This window comes from Leptonotus elevatus, chromosome 8, assembly GCF_054856555.1.
Source record: "Leptonotus elevatus isolate MCC_2025b chromosome 8, RoL_Lele_1.0, whole genome shotgun sequence".
Taxonomy (NCBI): Eukaryota; Metazoa; Chordata; class Actinopteri; order Syngnathiformes; family Syngnathidae; genus Leptonotus; species Leptonotus elevatus.
Window position 1 is genome coordinate 13,700,438 of NC_141246.1, and position 14,172 is coordinate 13,714,609.

The window sequence follows — 14,172 nt, forward strand, 5'->3', positions numbered from 1 at the left end:
ATCAAGCTTTTTAAGCTACTGTTGAAGAACAACACATCAAGGAGCTGTGAATAAAATGAGACACATGCTTTAGCTTTCTCAGTGCTTGCAGTGTGTATCTCACAACCCAACCCTGTGTTAATGAATATGTCATAACTATATACAGGGTTGGAAGGGGTACTTTTAAAATGTATTCCATTACAGTTACAAATTACCTGCTAAAAAAAATAAATTATATATATATATATATATATATATATATATATATATATATATATATATATATATATATATATATATATATAATGTTAAATTGACCACATTCTGATGTGAGGTACCGGCCAAAGGCTAGCACTATACAGGGCCAGTGCTGGTTCTGGCAGGGACACCACCTTAAAAGGCTTAACGTAAAACCCTGCATTAGCTACAGCAATATAGCACAGTGTCGGCCACTTGATTGCAATGTTGAAACTTTTTTTTCCCTGAGAGGAATATTGCTGTAGTAGAAGTGGCTACGATAAGTGAAGCCCGTATACAACTCCAGCAGTGAAACGCTAGTAAGTAAAGCAACGCAAAACACTCCCTTCACTTTTAGTGTGAATGTAGCATTATAATTAGGTGGCTCTGTGTGTCCACTAAATCGTGCCTTTCAAGTTTTCATCTCCGCGGAGTTTATGCAGTTAGTCAGAATGGTGACTGTCTGCGTGTTTCTGTAAAATTGGTAAATGTCAGTTTAACAAGAATTGGCCTGAAAATACAGAGTTTTACAGCTGGTTGGAAGAGGTAGTAGGCGATAGGCACTCGGCTCATTGCAAAGTATGAAAAAAAATAATAAAGTTGGAGACTTTGGGTGTGAAGGCCCTCAAATCACACGCGAAAGCCAGAAAGCACCAGCTTGCTATGATTTGAAGTTGGTCTAAAATTTTTCTCATAATGGTCTAAGAAGGTCTTAAAAAGGTCTAACTTTCCTGCAAGAACCCTGTCTAAAGGATAGTTCAAGAATGAATTGCTTTCTCAAGGGATTAGGTACACTACAAGCACTTTGTGATGTTGCTGCTGCAAAGCATAGCGCTGAAGCAATTACATTGGATTTCATTAACGCAGTGATTGGATGCCTTTCCTGACTCTGTATTTACTATATGTTTCAGCTGCTGCACACTGTTGTAAAGAGTGTTCTCTTTGGTCATGATTAGTTTGTATCGTAATAACACGGATCGTTAACTGAATACTCTACCGATGGAACTGCCATATTTTCCATCCACAGTTTTTTTTTTTATAGTGTGAAGCAAACATTTAACCTGAAATGACTTTGAAAAATAAACAGTCTGTTTTTATTTTGTGACTTTTTCAGCGTGGCCTTCTTTATGTATTGTATATTAACTGTTAAGAGCACCCTCATTTGTATGGAATCAACTGTTGATTAATGGTGTCTTGAAGCAAATGGTGCAAAATGAGTGTGCTACTTCAGTGTAATCAAGCAAGCAAAAACACTATTGATACAGTCTCAAGTTTGTGGCCTAATTAAGATCATGAAGATGTCTATGGGAAGGTAAGCCCCATCTATGCAGACGTACAATACGGCAACATTTGCTCAATGCAACACTAGCATTGAAGCAGGAGCTCAGACCGTTTAGTGAGTAAACTCTTCCATCAGTTCCATGTATTGAACAATAACAATGAATCAATCGATTGATTTGATTTGCCACATAATCTTCTGAATTAAGTTCAAATACTCATCACTTGTATAGGACGAGTGTGTATTGTGCACAGTTTTGTTTTGTCTCAATAATAATGGGATATTGATTCTAAACATGGATTGAAATAACCACCCCGTTGCACTTTATAATGAGCTCTCTGTTGGAGCAAGTGCATGTGTATCTAGAGATTTAAAAATAAATATATGATGAATTCAATTTGCTGACAAAATGAGAACATACTGCTAAAGCAATTATTGCAACCACAATGCAATGTAACTTTATTTTTGCCATATTTTTCAATTGAAGTCCTTAAAGAGTTCAGATTCAGTCAGAAAGAAAGAAGAAGAGTGTGTGTAGTATCTGTTCTAAGGAGTTCTGGTAGCAAAATGCAAGCTGTAAAAAGAGTTCTGCTTGAGAAACATTGACAGTGTTTATTGTCATGTACATAGGGAATGCCCACAGCTAATCAGTTTGATGATAGGGGCTTGATTTTCTCTAAGTGAACTGTTTAAGTGCTGTTTTAATGTGTTGACTAAGTTAGAAGTCTTTCTTAAGGATGCTTGTGATATTTATGCTTCCATGATGACCTCAACTAATATTAATCCCTGAATTAAGCCATATGTAATCTTCCACCACTCACACATTGCTGAGTGGACCTTGGACAATTGCTACCTGAATATGCTCAGAATACTGACTTATTTTTTCCTCCTTTGTGCTTCCTAGGTGACCACTTTGGTAAACACAAGCAACAAAGGACCATCCAGTAAGAAAAAAGGCCGTTCCAAGAAGGCTCATGTCCTAGCAGTCTCAGTTGAGCAGGCTACTCAGAACTTCTTGGAGAAGGGAGAGCAGATTGCTAAAGACAGCCAAGATCTCAAAGAGGAGCTCATTGCTGCTGTCGATGATGTCCGAAAGCAAGGTGAGCAAGTGAAAGCATTTTAATTTAATCAAGAGTCACCTTTTTAAAGTACTCAAATGACTGATTGTTTGTCTATATGTGTCATGTGATGCCTGGTGACGAGTCAAGAGTGTACCCCACCTCTCACTCACAGTCTGGGATAAGCTCCAGCTCATGTATAACCATAATGAGGATAAGCAGCCTCTTCTTTGCAAAATGCAAAAAGATGGCATAGCATTGCCTTTTGTGAATCAAATATCCACCCCCCAAGGAAGGAATTGGATTATCTTCTCAATAACTACATCAACTCTTAGAGAAAAATGGATCATGTTTTGCCCTCATTTTCTTCCTGCTCGGTCAGCTCTGATTCTCTGTTGCTGCTTCGACCTGGGTGTGTTGGTCTACTATGTCTTTGTCATGCGTGACAAAGCTGTCACACCCAAAAAAATGGGATGAAAAGTTTTGCAAAGCAAGAGATAAGTAAAGTAGTCATGAAATTGAATGTGACAAGCATGCATATGGGCTGCCATTTGTCTGAAGCAACATTGGTTTTATAGGATGAGATGTTCCCTATAAAATTGCACCGTTCACCTTGCAAAGGTCATTTCGAAATGAATCTGTCCTCATGGCATCGACCCATGTCACTGTGCCCTCTTCCGCTCAGTTCTTGTCACTGTTAAATTATGCACCTGCTTTCAGGCGACAGACATATTTGGAAGGCAAACCTCTTGGGCTGTCACTTTTTAGCTGCTCATCACTAGGCCAAACAGACTTCCGGTTTTGACGGGGCTACACAGTGTTGTGCTTTCTCATGCTGCAATTCCAATAAGTTTCAAAAGTTACAGTAACCCTGGTTATTACCAAATCTCCTTATAAAGCATTTTTTCCCTCCAAATTTGTGTACAACACAGTCCCCTGACTTACATGTATCCTTTACAGAGTAATTAATATGAATGAATAAAGATTTAAAACATACCAACATGACGTAAATGCTTTTAAATCCAGGTTAAAAACTGCGCCCGTTTTCCATACCTAAGATGAAGGTCTTTCTTTTAAGGTCAAAACGTTGGGGTGCTGAAAGACCCAGACCTGAACAAAACAAACAAAACCACTTTTTACCAGTTGAAACACATACCCAGAGTGAACGACTGCATGCTCCAAGCAGACGAAGAAAAGCTTATCCATGCTTTTATCTCCAGTAGACTTGATTATTGTAACGGTCTTCTGACTGGATTCTCTCAAAAGAGCATCTGACAGTTGCAGCTCATTCAAAACACTGCAGCTCGCGTTCTGACCAAAACAAAGAGATCAGAATATATCACTCCAGTCGTCCTAAATGCTTTAAACTGGCTTCCAGTCAGCTGTAGAATATATTTAAAAATTGTGTTACTGGTCTGTAAATCACGGAATGGTTTGGGTCCTGAATACATTAAAGAAATGCTGATTGAATTTAAACTCACTAAAGCTCTGAGGTCTGTTGCATTTAGTTGTTATGCTGCACACAAATGGAACAAGCTTCGTACAGAAGTGAAGTCAGCCCCGAGTGTAAATGTTTTTAAATCTAGGTTAAAAATGTTACTTTTTTTTCCTTATACCTTTGATTAAGGTCTTATAAATATTTTTAAATCCTGTTTTTCTTTTAATTATTAAAAAAAACTACTTGTATTTCTTTATTCTTAAAAGTTTGTGTGTGTGTATTTGTGTTTTAACATGGTAGATGCATGTACATAGTGTGCAAAGATAGTGTAACTGTAAATGTAACATATGCCTGTATTTTGTATAAAAAAAAATTTGCAGGAGAGACTATGCGCATTGCCTCCTCAGAGTTTGCCGATGACCCTTGCTCTTCTGTGAAACGTGGCACCATGGTAAGGGCTGCCCGTGCCCTGCTGTCTGCTGTCACACGCCTGCTCATCCTTGCCGACATGGCTGACGTTATGAGGCTGCTGGCCCACCTTAAAATTGTAAGATTGATATTGAACCAGCAATGTGATTTTGCGAAATGTGAAATGCATGCTCTATGGGGTTTAAGTCTGGATATTGACTTGACATCTTGAGTCTAAAATCTCGGCACTTGATGAAGTTATTAGTTGCCTTGGCAGTGTGTTTTGGGTCATTATCTTGCTGCAAAATGAAGAACTCCGAATAAGTTTATGTTTACTTTCAATTGGCAGACAAAACGTTTCTATACTGTAGACTTCCAAGTTCATTTTGTTGCTGTTGTTGGAATCATGAGCAGATCATTTCTTTCTTCAAACAGTGTTTCTGTCATTTGGTAAAACTTAATAAGTTTGTAAAGTCCCACAATTTTTGAGGCTGTTCTATTTTTTGGGGTGGTTAATTCCAGGCTGGCTTAACTATTTTTCTTGCTAATGAGTGTTGTACCTCTGTATTTTGGTTTATGTTGTCTTCTGACATCAAACTATGCTACAAAACGATGCAACAATGATACCGATGTACATTTCCAAACCTCATAATTCACCGTAAACATCAACCTATGAGTAATTAGGAAACAAACCAAAGACAACTGCAAAACATCTGTAATGATACTTTAAACAATTTTAAAAACTGAATATATAAAAATAATAAAACTTCAGTATGGAAGGATAAAAACAAAACAATTTAATTAGTATAATTAAAACAAACATTGGGCTTCCTTCACCCAACACTTTCTTGTCAATCCCTTTTTCCAGCTCCATTCTTCAGAGCCAAAGAGGATCTTAGCTGAAGCCAGCATAATCCTTGTCATCAAAGGCCTCTTCAAAGTTATCTCTTACTCCTCTCCTTTCCATTACATTTTGTAAAGCACTTTCATTAGGGATGGAAAGGAGTCTGGAATCACAATGTGCCCACATAATGGATGGTGATTGCTGAATTGAGACCCTTTTAAATTGCACATCTTAATGGTTACTGTCTTTTTTTTCTAAATCCGCTTTCATGCTGGCGGAAAATCATTTTTATTCATTCAGCCAAATAAACGCTGTACCGGTTTTTGATGATTATGTCATTAAAATATATTGCTTAAAGCCTTGTTGAAAATATTCTCCACACATCAATTTATTTTGTGGGATCCATTATGTACCTGTGTGTGTGACAGGTAGAGGAGGCCCTGGAGGGAGTTAAGAATGCAACCAATGAACAGGACCTGGCAAATCGCTTCAAAGAATTTGGCAAAGAGATGGTGAAGCTTAATTATGTAGCAGCCCGGAGACAGCAGGTAACTGAATGCCCTTACTCACTTAATTGTACTTAAAAAACAAAAAAACATAAATCTCTTTTGACTTCTGGGTAGTATTCAGATTCTTAATCTTACAGACTTCAGCAGCACAGTGGTGTATTGGTTGCTGCAAGGCTGTTTTGGAATTGAATCACAAGTCGGTTCTTTCTGTGTAGGGTTTCAATATTCTATAGCTACATAGACAATTTAGAGTCTTCACTTGAGTTAACTTTGTGTATGTGTTTGGAGTGAGGGGGGGAAGCTTGTACCAGGAAAAAAAAACAAAGCGAGCACAGGGAGAAAAACTATAATGTCAAATGTGTTCAATCTGAATCTGCTTGACCTCAAATTAAATTCATTTTGGACTTTTAATTCACTAATGTGGTTTTAAGTGCTAACCCAATGACATGCTTCAGGAGCTGAAGGACCCTCAGTGTCGAGATGAAATGGCCGCTGCTCGCGGTGCTCTGAAGAAGAACGCCACCATGCTGTACACCGCCTCGCAGGCCTTCCTGCGCCACCCAGACGTGGCGGCTACACGTGCCAACCGGGACTACGTGTTCAAGCAAGTGCAGGAGGCCATCGGAGGCATCTCCAGTGCCGCTCAGGCCACCTCGCCTAACGACGAGAAGCACAGCCATGCTTGCATCGGAGAACTGGCTGCTGCCCTCAATGAGTTTGATGTGAGTTCACCGCTTCCTTTTATGCAATCAATGCAATATGTGCAAACATAGCGTACATGTACATACGTTGATGATGATGTAAAATTGTAAATGTTGATTGATCTTTTATCTATACATTAAATTCTAGTACTGTACATTTTACCGCTTACTTAAGCATCACCATGACCTCACAGCTGGTAAAGGGAGTAAGAAGTAAGATTTTTTTTTATTGCCGTGTTGAAAGCCTAACAATAAGCCAGACTTAACTTCACAACTTTGTGAGCATAACCAAAAATACTGAAATTATATGTAATAATCATACTAAGATTTTTATAGAACATAATACATTAGAACTCCATTCTCACTGTTAAAACACTGAACAACAGTTGCGTGTTAAAGCTCACAGAGATGGTGAAGTAACTCATAGATAAAGGAACTGATTCTCACACATCAATCTTCACACTTCGGCTGACTGTATGCAAAATCTCCAATTTGTGTTTTATAAAGCAGTAAGCACATATGTGCAGTAGTACTTTTTCCTCAAGGGCAAAGGTTTATTATTATTTCAACCTGAGTTGCCCCTTTTGAACATAAAACAAATTGAATTAATCTTTTGAAGCTGAAAACAAAGTGCTCCAAACCATGATCCGTTGCTGCCACCTAGTGTCTCTACATTGCCAATGAGGTATAGCAAGCACGCTGCAATTTTGTATGCAGTGCAAGTGGTGCTTGGAGTCTGCCGGTTGATTGAGATGTTGCTGGTTCTCTTGGGTTAATTATATTCATCGTTGTTGAAGCATCCTCTGAAGGTTATTCAAAAGGAGTGCCTTTTTCTTGGAACTCTGGACTCTGGAGATATTTTTTTGGATGAGACAAAAGTAATTGATGCATCATCATATATTTTAAAATATACTCTTGAGTATTTGGATTGCCATGTAATGTATATAAATTAATACTGTATTTTAGTATGCAATAATGTATTTTAGTATGCAATAATATATTTACCTTGTTATTGGTGTTTTACAATTTATTATTACGTGCATGAAAATTAATTTATTAACTATCCAACACATTAATAATATCACTTCACAAACACTTTTCTGTTCCCTCTTCATTAGTGTCTCTCAGGCATCTCAGGGGATATTAGTTTGACCTTTTCTAAGTTCATTTTATAATGCAGTGTTAAAGTGTTAAATGCTATTTTATACATTGCTTAAAGAGTTCGTTAAGGTTTTACGATGGCAACAGTTCGAGCCATTTCATTTTACAGTTGTTTACGGGTGTTTACTGTAGTTGTCTGCACAATTTGAACAGTTTGAACGTCATCTAGTGTTTTGGAATGAACTGTTCAACTACAGTGTTTGAGGACATTCTTGTCCTTCTTTATGTCCAAACAGTTGAATTCAACACAAATTTGTCCTGTTTACGAGCAAGATAATTCAAGAAGTGAAATACACTTTATCCCAGTTTAAAGCATGAAATCAATGAAGCGCACGTTATAGGCCACAATAAACTCTTTGGAAGTAAGACCAATTATGCTTGTAGTGCAAGCATCTTGTGACTATTTGGCATCCCCATTTAACATACATTCAAAGCACCCGAAGAACGCCTGCCCTAAATTGATCTTTTTTTCTTTCTTTTTCTTTCTTTTTTTTTCTTATATGCGGGCTGCTAAAAAATGGACGTTGTGCTTCAAATTCTAGAAAAAAAAATGTTCCCCCCCCCCTTTTTTTTTTTCTTTATGTTATCTGTAGAAGCGTTGTTGCTTGCTGTTTCTATTCATCTTTATTTCTTACTTTGAAATTGTGACACTTTGTGTTCATGTTTGCAAATATTAAGTACCGGTATATGTTGCATCTGTTTTATTCCCAAAGCTGCGGAGATAGAAAAAGTCATATTCATTTCTAAATTGTTATATTACAATTTTTAAGAAAAACTGTAGTTTGTGCTGAATCAGCTATACATTTTTTCCTCTCCCAAAGCCATGCCTTTTAATAATGACATCAGCTAATTAAAAAAGAAAAAGAAAAAAGGAGTAAAATAGTGCAGCTTTTCGAAAAGCAAAAGACCTGCATAATTTGATACATTTGACAGGTAGACAGGCAGCAATTAAATGAGACAAATTGCCCTTTACTTAGCCCTCTGTGCCCGCCTGTAGCTGGTGCATGTTTAATTCCTAACTTACCACAGAGACATGACACAGACTATGGTCAGATGCTCTTAGAATAGTAATGAACTGATACAGGAAGCTGTGACTCAAAGCTCTTGCAATGTGTCCTTTATGCTAATGCACACCAGGTATCTGGTTATGCAAAGACATGGGCACAAATGATTATTTGGTACACTATTGGAGGGTTTCGGTTGATCAACCAAATAATCTTACAGCACATCTTTAATATTGAGATTACTTCCAATTTATACAGCTTCAATAAGAGAAGCACCTTTTTGTCTATGTTCAATCTTGCCTATGTTCAGTTTGTAGGTCATGCATACATGGGAGAAATGATGCCCAAAATATCCACAGTAAACAATTCCTTCTTTTCATAGTCCAAAAAAGAAAAGAACATATGCTGAAGTATCTCATCTCCTCTATTGTGAAAGTGTCTGCACTATTTTTTTTCAGGCTTCAAGCTACCCAACAATCACAGACAAGTCAGCAGGAATATAAATGGCTGCTGTCTGTGCTATTTAATTAGGGCTAGAAAACATCCTGAGGACTCCCTTGACCCCGTTTTTCCACCACAGCTAACACCATCACAGGCACCAATCTGTTTTGTTTATTTGTATTAATCCCTGGCAGCATACAAATGTGTTTGCGGCGAGGTGCAATGCGTCATATGAGCCTATAATACACGGAGGGCAGCACTGTGGTTAGTAGTAGTAGTGAATTCTGGCGGTTTAGGGTTCAAATCTATGCTCCAGCCATGTGTAAAGGCTCTCCCTGTGATTGCAGGGCTTTTCTCTGGCTTCCTACCACATTAAGAAATGCAGTTAGATTCATTGAAGATGCTAAATCAGGGGTACCCAAACTATGGCTTGAGGGCCATTTGCGGCACAATGTCCAATTTTTAGCAACAACACCCCCCCCCCCCCCCCCCACACACACACACACAGAGTTTGCAATACTATTGTGTAGATGTTAAAACAGTGGGGGGTTTGCGACACCCATTTCCCCCATTGGTGTGACACACCTGTCTACTACTACCCCTAAGTACTAATAAAATAACGAATGAAAGTATGTGTTTTTCTGGTGGTTAAGCTTTTCCATGTGCATGGCTTCAAAATGTAGAATTCTAACTTGAAACATTGCTATAACAAATCAATTTCCTTTTCATTATTTCCTATGAGAAATTCGCTCTGACATTTAAACAAAGTGGAAGTAAACCATTGACATTTAAACAAAGTGGAAGTAAACCATTGTTTGGCATCATTTATGTAGTTAAAAGCATCAGTCGCTCAGCAAATGTAGCAGCTGATGAGTGTCAGATAATTTTTTAAGACAGGATGCCTCTGGAGAAAGCTACCAAGGCAATATTCAAATTCAGTAATCCGGTGCTTGTTAGTTTATCTGAAACATCAAGCACAGGTAAGTAATGGGTAATAGTAGTGTTATAGTTCTCGAGATCAGTCTTGGACATGAGAGCAGGCACAAGACCCTGAGACCACACAAGGGTCTTGGTCTCGTCTCGGAATCAAAGGCATTTTTACTCGCTCTTGTCCCGGTCTCAGAGACCAGACCAGTGCTTCTGTGATTAGTAAGAAACGCAGAATGAAGGTGCTGCGCTGCTATCCTCGTGTCACTCGAAGCGACGCGTAGCCTGGAAACAAGACTCATCGCTCTAAGCAGCGGATGAGTTTTATAGCGATGAGTCTGCCCACTGTCGGCACCAAGCGGCATTTCTGAGGCGAGGAAAACCTTACCAAACAGTCAGTGAAAAGAGCCAATCAGCAAAGAGTGGATAAAAGCGGGCCGTATGTGTGGAAGAGTAGTAAACACACAGACGTACATATGAAATACATAATATTTATATGTAAGTCCATGAGTACACAGTAGTAGTGGGCGGATATAGATTAAATTCAACATGGCTCCTCGAAAAGAGACAGTTTTGAATGACTTATGTCGTTGATGCGTTAAAAACTTGATTTGTGTGATGAACTTCCACGGCCGAAGAGTGACGTTCCTCACAAAGAATACGTCACAGCAAATAAACAAATTTGATTGCACAGTTCGTTTTGAGCCGGGCTGAAATTGTTTTCAATGGCCGAGTGACCAGACCAATTTTCTTTTGTTCAAGAAAGTGGGTGTGGCTTACCAGACTAGGCGACACCATCTAGATTTGGGATTTGTTTCATTGTACTACAAAAACAACATATCAGAATTAATGTTTTGTTTTTTGCAAACATTTGGTCTCAATCGCCAAAAGTCTTCGTCAAGGTCCGCCTCGATCTCCAAATGTCTTGGTCGAGCCTCAGTCTCAAATACTCCCTTGTCTCGACGGTTGGTCTAGTCTTCTTGAGTTGACTACATCACTAGATAACAGATACCTCCAGGATGTGTCATGAGCCCTGTCATGTCCAAATCAGCCTCCAGCAAAGATTGCCATTGGAAAACATTTGTATATATCCAAGTTGATTATTTTGATCATGTCACATTACACTTCCACCTTAAGGCTCAATATCAAGTGTTTTGTGGCCTTCCATCACTTACATTATAAGCTATTTCACTCTACCCCATTAATTCAAAGCCTAAAAACATTTTTTTTTAAATTTGGTTTACATCTTCAAATTGACTCAGCTGCTAGGAATAATGCGTGACACAAAGGTTTTATTATCTTTTTTTTTTAATGTGATGCTACGATTCTGATTCATGACGCGAAAGGGCACCATATGAATAAAACAAAGAAAAGAGAATAACCACATTTCTGTTCCCCCCTTACTGTCATCTAGAATTGTGTAACAGTGCAGCATTTGTGGATGTGTGACTTTAAACACACCATACAGTCGTGGGAAAGCCCTGTCATATTGGAATAAAGTCTTTATTTGGGATTTTGTGGGAGGACAGATGGAGTCGAAGCCCCAGGGGTGTGTCGGGAAAGACAGTGTAGCACACATAGGCATAGATTTCTTTCTAGGTCGCAGCACACAACCACTATGTAGCAATTTACAGACTGAGCTGGGGGTCCATTGAAATAAGTATCAAAATACAAAAAAAACACAACATTGCATACTCTTCTTTGACAGCCTTATAACCTACAACCTTTTGTCTCACTTACCCATACTGACAAATGCAATTGTCCATATCTAGCTACCAGCAAAAATCTCTCTAATTTTGGTTGAGCCAAGAGAAGAGAATAATGAATACATCTCCCTAAAATTGGTCTTCGTTAGTCTCCCCTTCTTTACTGCGCTGCTCTATTTTGCTCAGCATGAACTGAGTGAAAAGCAAATCTACAGTCCTTTTTGAGCATCATGAAACAAAAGACAACGTATGAGTTATATAAAGTAGGCCTCTTGTTTCTCTGCAGCTGCTGCCTTTTATTAGATGAACGAAGATGGGGAAAGTGTTAAAAAATGACTGTGATTGCATCAAAATTGATGACCTAACACTGAATCTGTACCAGCAGCCGATTGCATTTTCTTCACCCCAAGCAGACATTGACAATCAACATATTTTAATATTTTTCTTTTGGTTTTTACATCATAAACAGGGCCTTTGCTATGCCCCTTTTCACATTTGCTTTTAGATATTATCCATCAGTTCATAGAATAGCCGTTAGATGGCAGTGTGGGCTTACCTTTTGTCAAATCTCCATTCTCAAGTTCACCTCCCTCTCCCTGTCTTTTCCATTTTTATCCCCTTTTCCCTTAAGTCCTTAGAAACAGAGATTTAGAGCTCGCTCATTCTCAGCTGAGCCAAAGTGCCTGCATCATCTTGCAGTGTTTTGCAGTATGTGTAACTGAGGCTATCTTCTGACTCTGAGATGTATGGAGAGCCTTGAGACGTGATGACTTGTTTTCTGAGTTGTAGCCTGAGCAGATTGACCCCCAGAGAGATGCCATCACCCCCTTGAGGAAAATCCAGTGGAATTAGCAAACCTGTATGATAACCTTGTCAGTTACTGTGTATGTGTGTGCCGAACACAGAGCGGCACACATGCGATGGCAGATAGCTGCTTTGAGCCTGCGGCAGAAATGAAAGATGAACTGGATGGTTTTACAGCGCCTTTTATTTCCATCTGCTTGTCCTCTAGCTTTCTTGCTGCTGTAATTTCCGAATGCGTCTGCAACTAAAAGAGGTGTTTGAAAGCCTGTTGTGCTTCCATGCATTTTCTTAAACCATTTGGTAGCATTATTGCATTCTCATGCAAAACTCTTCAATATATCCTCGAGCCTTTAGCCACAATGTTCAAGTATGTGCTCATCCACAGTCGTCATTGGCTAACCAGATTAACATGCTTACACAATGCAACGCGTGCATGACAGCCAACAAACAGTGGCTCCACATGTAAATGACTTTCTGGATGCTATTTGCATCCATCTGTGCAATGGCAGGTGATTGGTTCTATTATTGTGAACTAAATGACATGCTGAGATGCTTCTTTATTGTTGCCTGCATGGAATTTACCATGAAACATCAGATGAGAGACGGGAAGGCTTATCAGTTTATTCTTATCTGTCACAGTTTATATTGGTGATTTTTGTTTTAAGAACCAAGACTTAAAATAAAACAACATAATAAGATCAAATGAATATGATAAAAATACAAGGGAGATGCTTCTTCATGATTTGAATGTGCAAAGATGCAAACGCAGGAAGGTATGGATGCAGCAGAAATGAAAATGTAAGCGACTTCAATTGCACATTTATTTACAAGGCCTTTGCACAAAAGAAGAATAAAGTGTTCAACATGCAGCAACAAATAGACATAGGGGTGGGAATAGGACACTGATGTCGGTGCTAAAGAGAACTGTTCGAGTTTAACAGTCTAACATCAGCCTAGTGTTTGTGCGCCGGTTGCTCCGTAGACTCTTGTGTGAGGAGAGAGGATGGAAGGGGGTGCGTGCGAGGCTGGTCTTTGGTGATGCAGAGCGCCCTTTATCTGCATCTGTGGTTGTGGCTGTTCCCCACAATCTCCTGAGCAGCCTTTACCGCCCTTTGAAGAGACTTCCTTTTTGCAGCTGAGCAGCAGCTGTACCATGCCGTCATGCTGGTGTTGAGGACACACTCCACCACAAATCTATAGAAGCTCCCAAAGACACGGCTGCCCAGACCGGCACTACACAGCTTCTGGAGGAAGTAGAGACATTAGTGAGGCTTCTTTAGCAAACGGGAAGCGTTTCAGCTCCATGAGGGGAAGTCCTCGGACTGGTGGATCCCGAAGTACTTGTAGCTGGAGACTACTTCACTGTTCCTCCTGAAGTTCACCACCATCTACTTGGACTTCACACTGATGCAAAGATTGTTTTTTGTGCCCCAGTCCACGGGATGTTTTACCACATCTTTGTACTCTGACTCATTGTGCTGACCTGTTAGCCCATTACCTTTTTTTTGTAATGGAGTGTTACTATAACTCTAAGGGCCAAATCCACAAAGAATGAACTGCATCTGCTGAAAGTGCCATTTATTCCACTTCATTTGCACCTGCCGTTTGCTCCACTTTCAAGTCCTATTCACAAAAGATTTTGCGCTAATGACATTCCAGCGTAAGCACGGCCACGA

General features: G+C 39.2%; 1 protein-coding gene across 1 annotated transcript in view; it reads left to right on the forward strand.

Annotated features, from left to right (window-relative positions):
• The window catches only part of ctnna2 (catenin (cadherin-associated protein), alpha 2), a 215,438-nt gene that overhangs the window by 18,665 nt on the left and 182,601 nt on the right, over window positions 1–14,172 (forward strand). Inside the window, exons 3-6 of the mRNA XM_086083087.1 lie at window positions 2,400–2,595; window positions 4,372–4,538; window positions 5,672–5,791; window positions 6,208–6,474. Of these exons, the coding sequence (XP_085939213.1) occupies window positions 2,400–2,595; window positions 4,372–4,538; window positions 5,672–5,791; window positions 6,208–6,474 (750 nt within the window). The remainder of the gene's footprint in view (window positions 1–2,399; window positions 2,596–4,371; window positions 4,539–5,671; window positions 5,792–6,207; window positions 6,475–14,172) is intronic.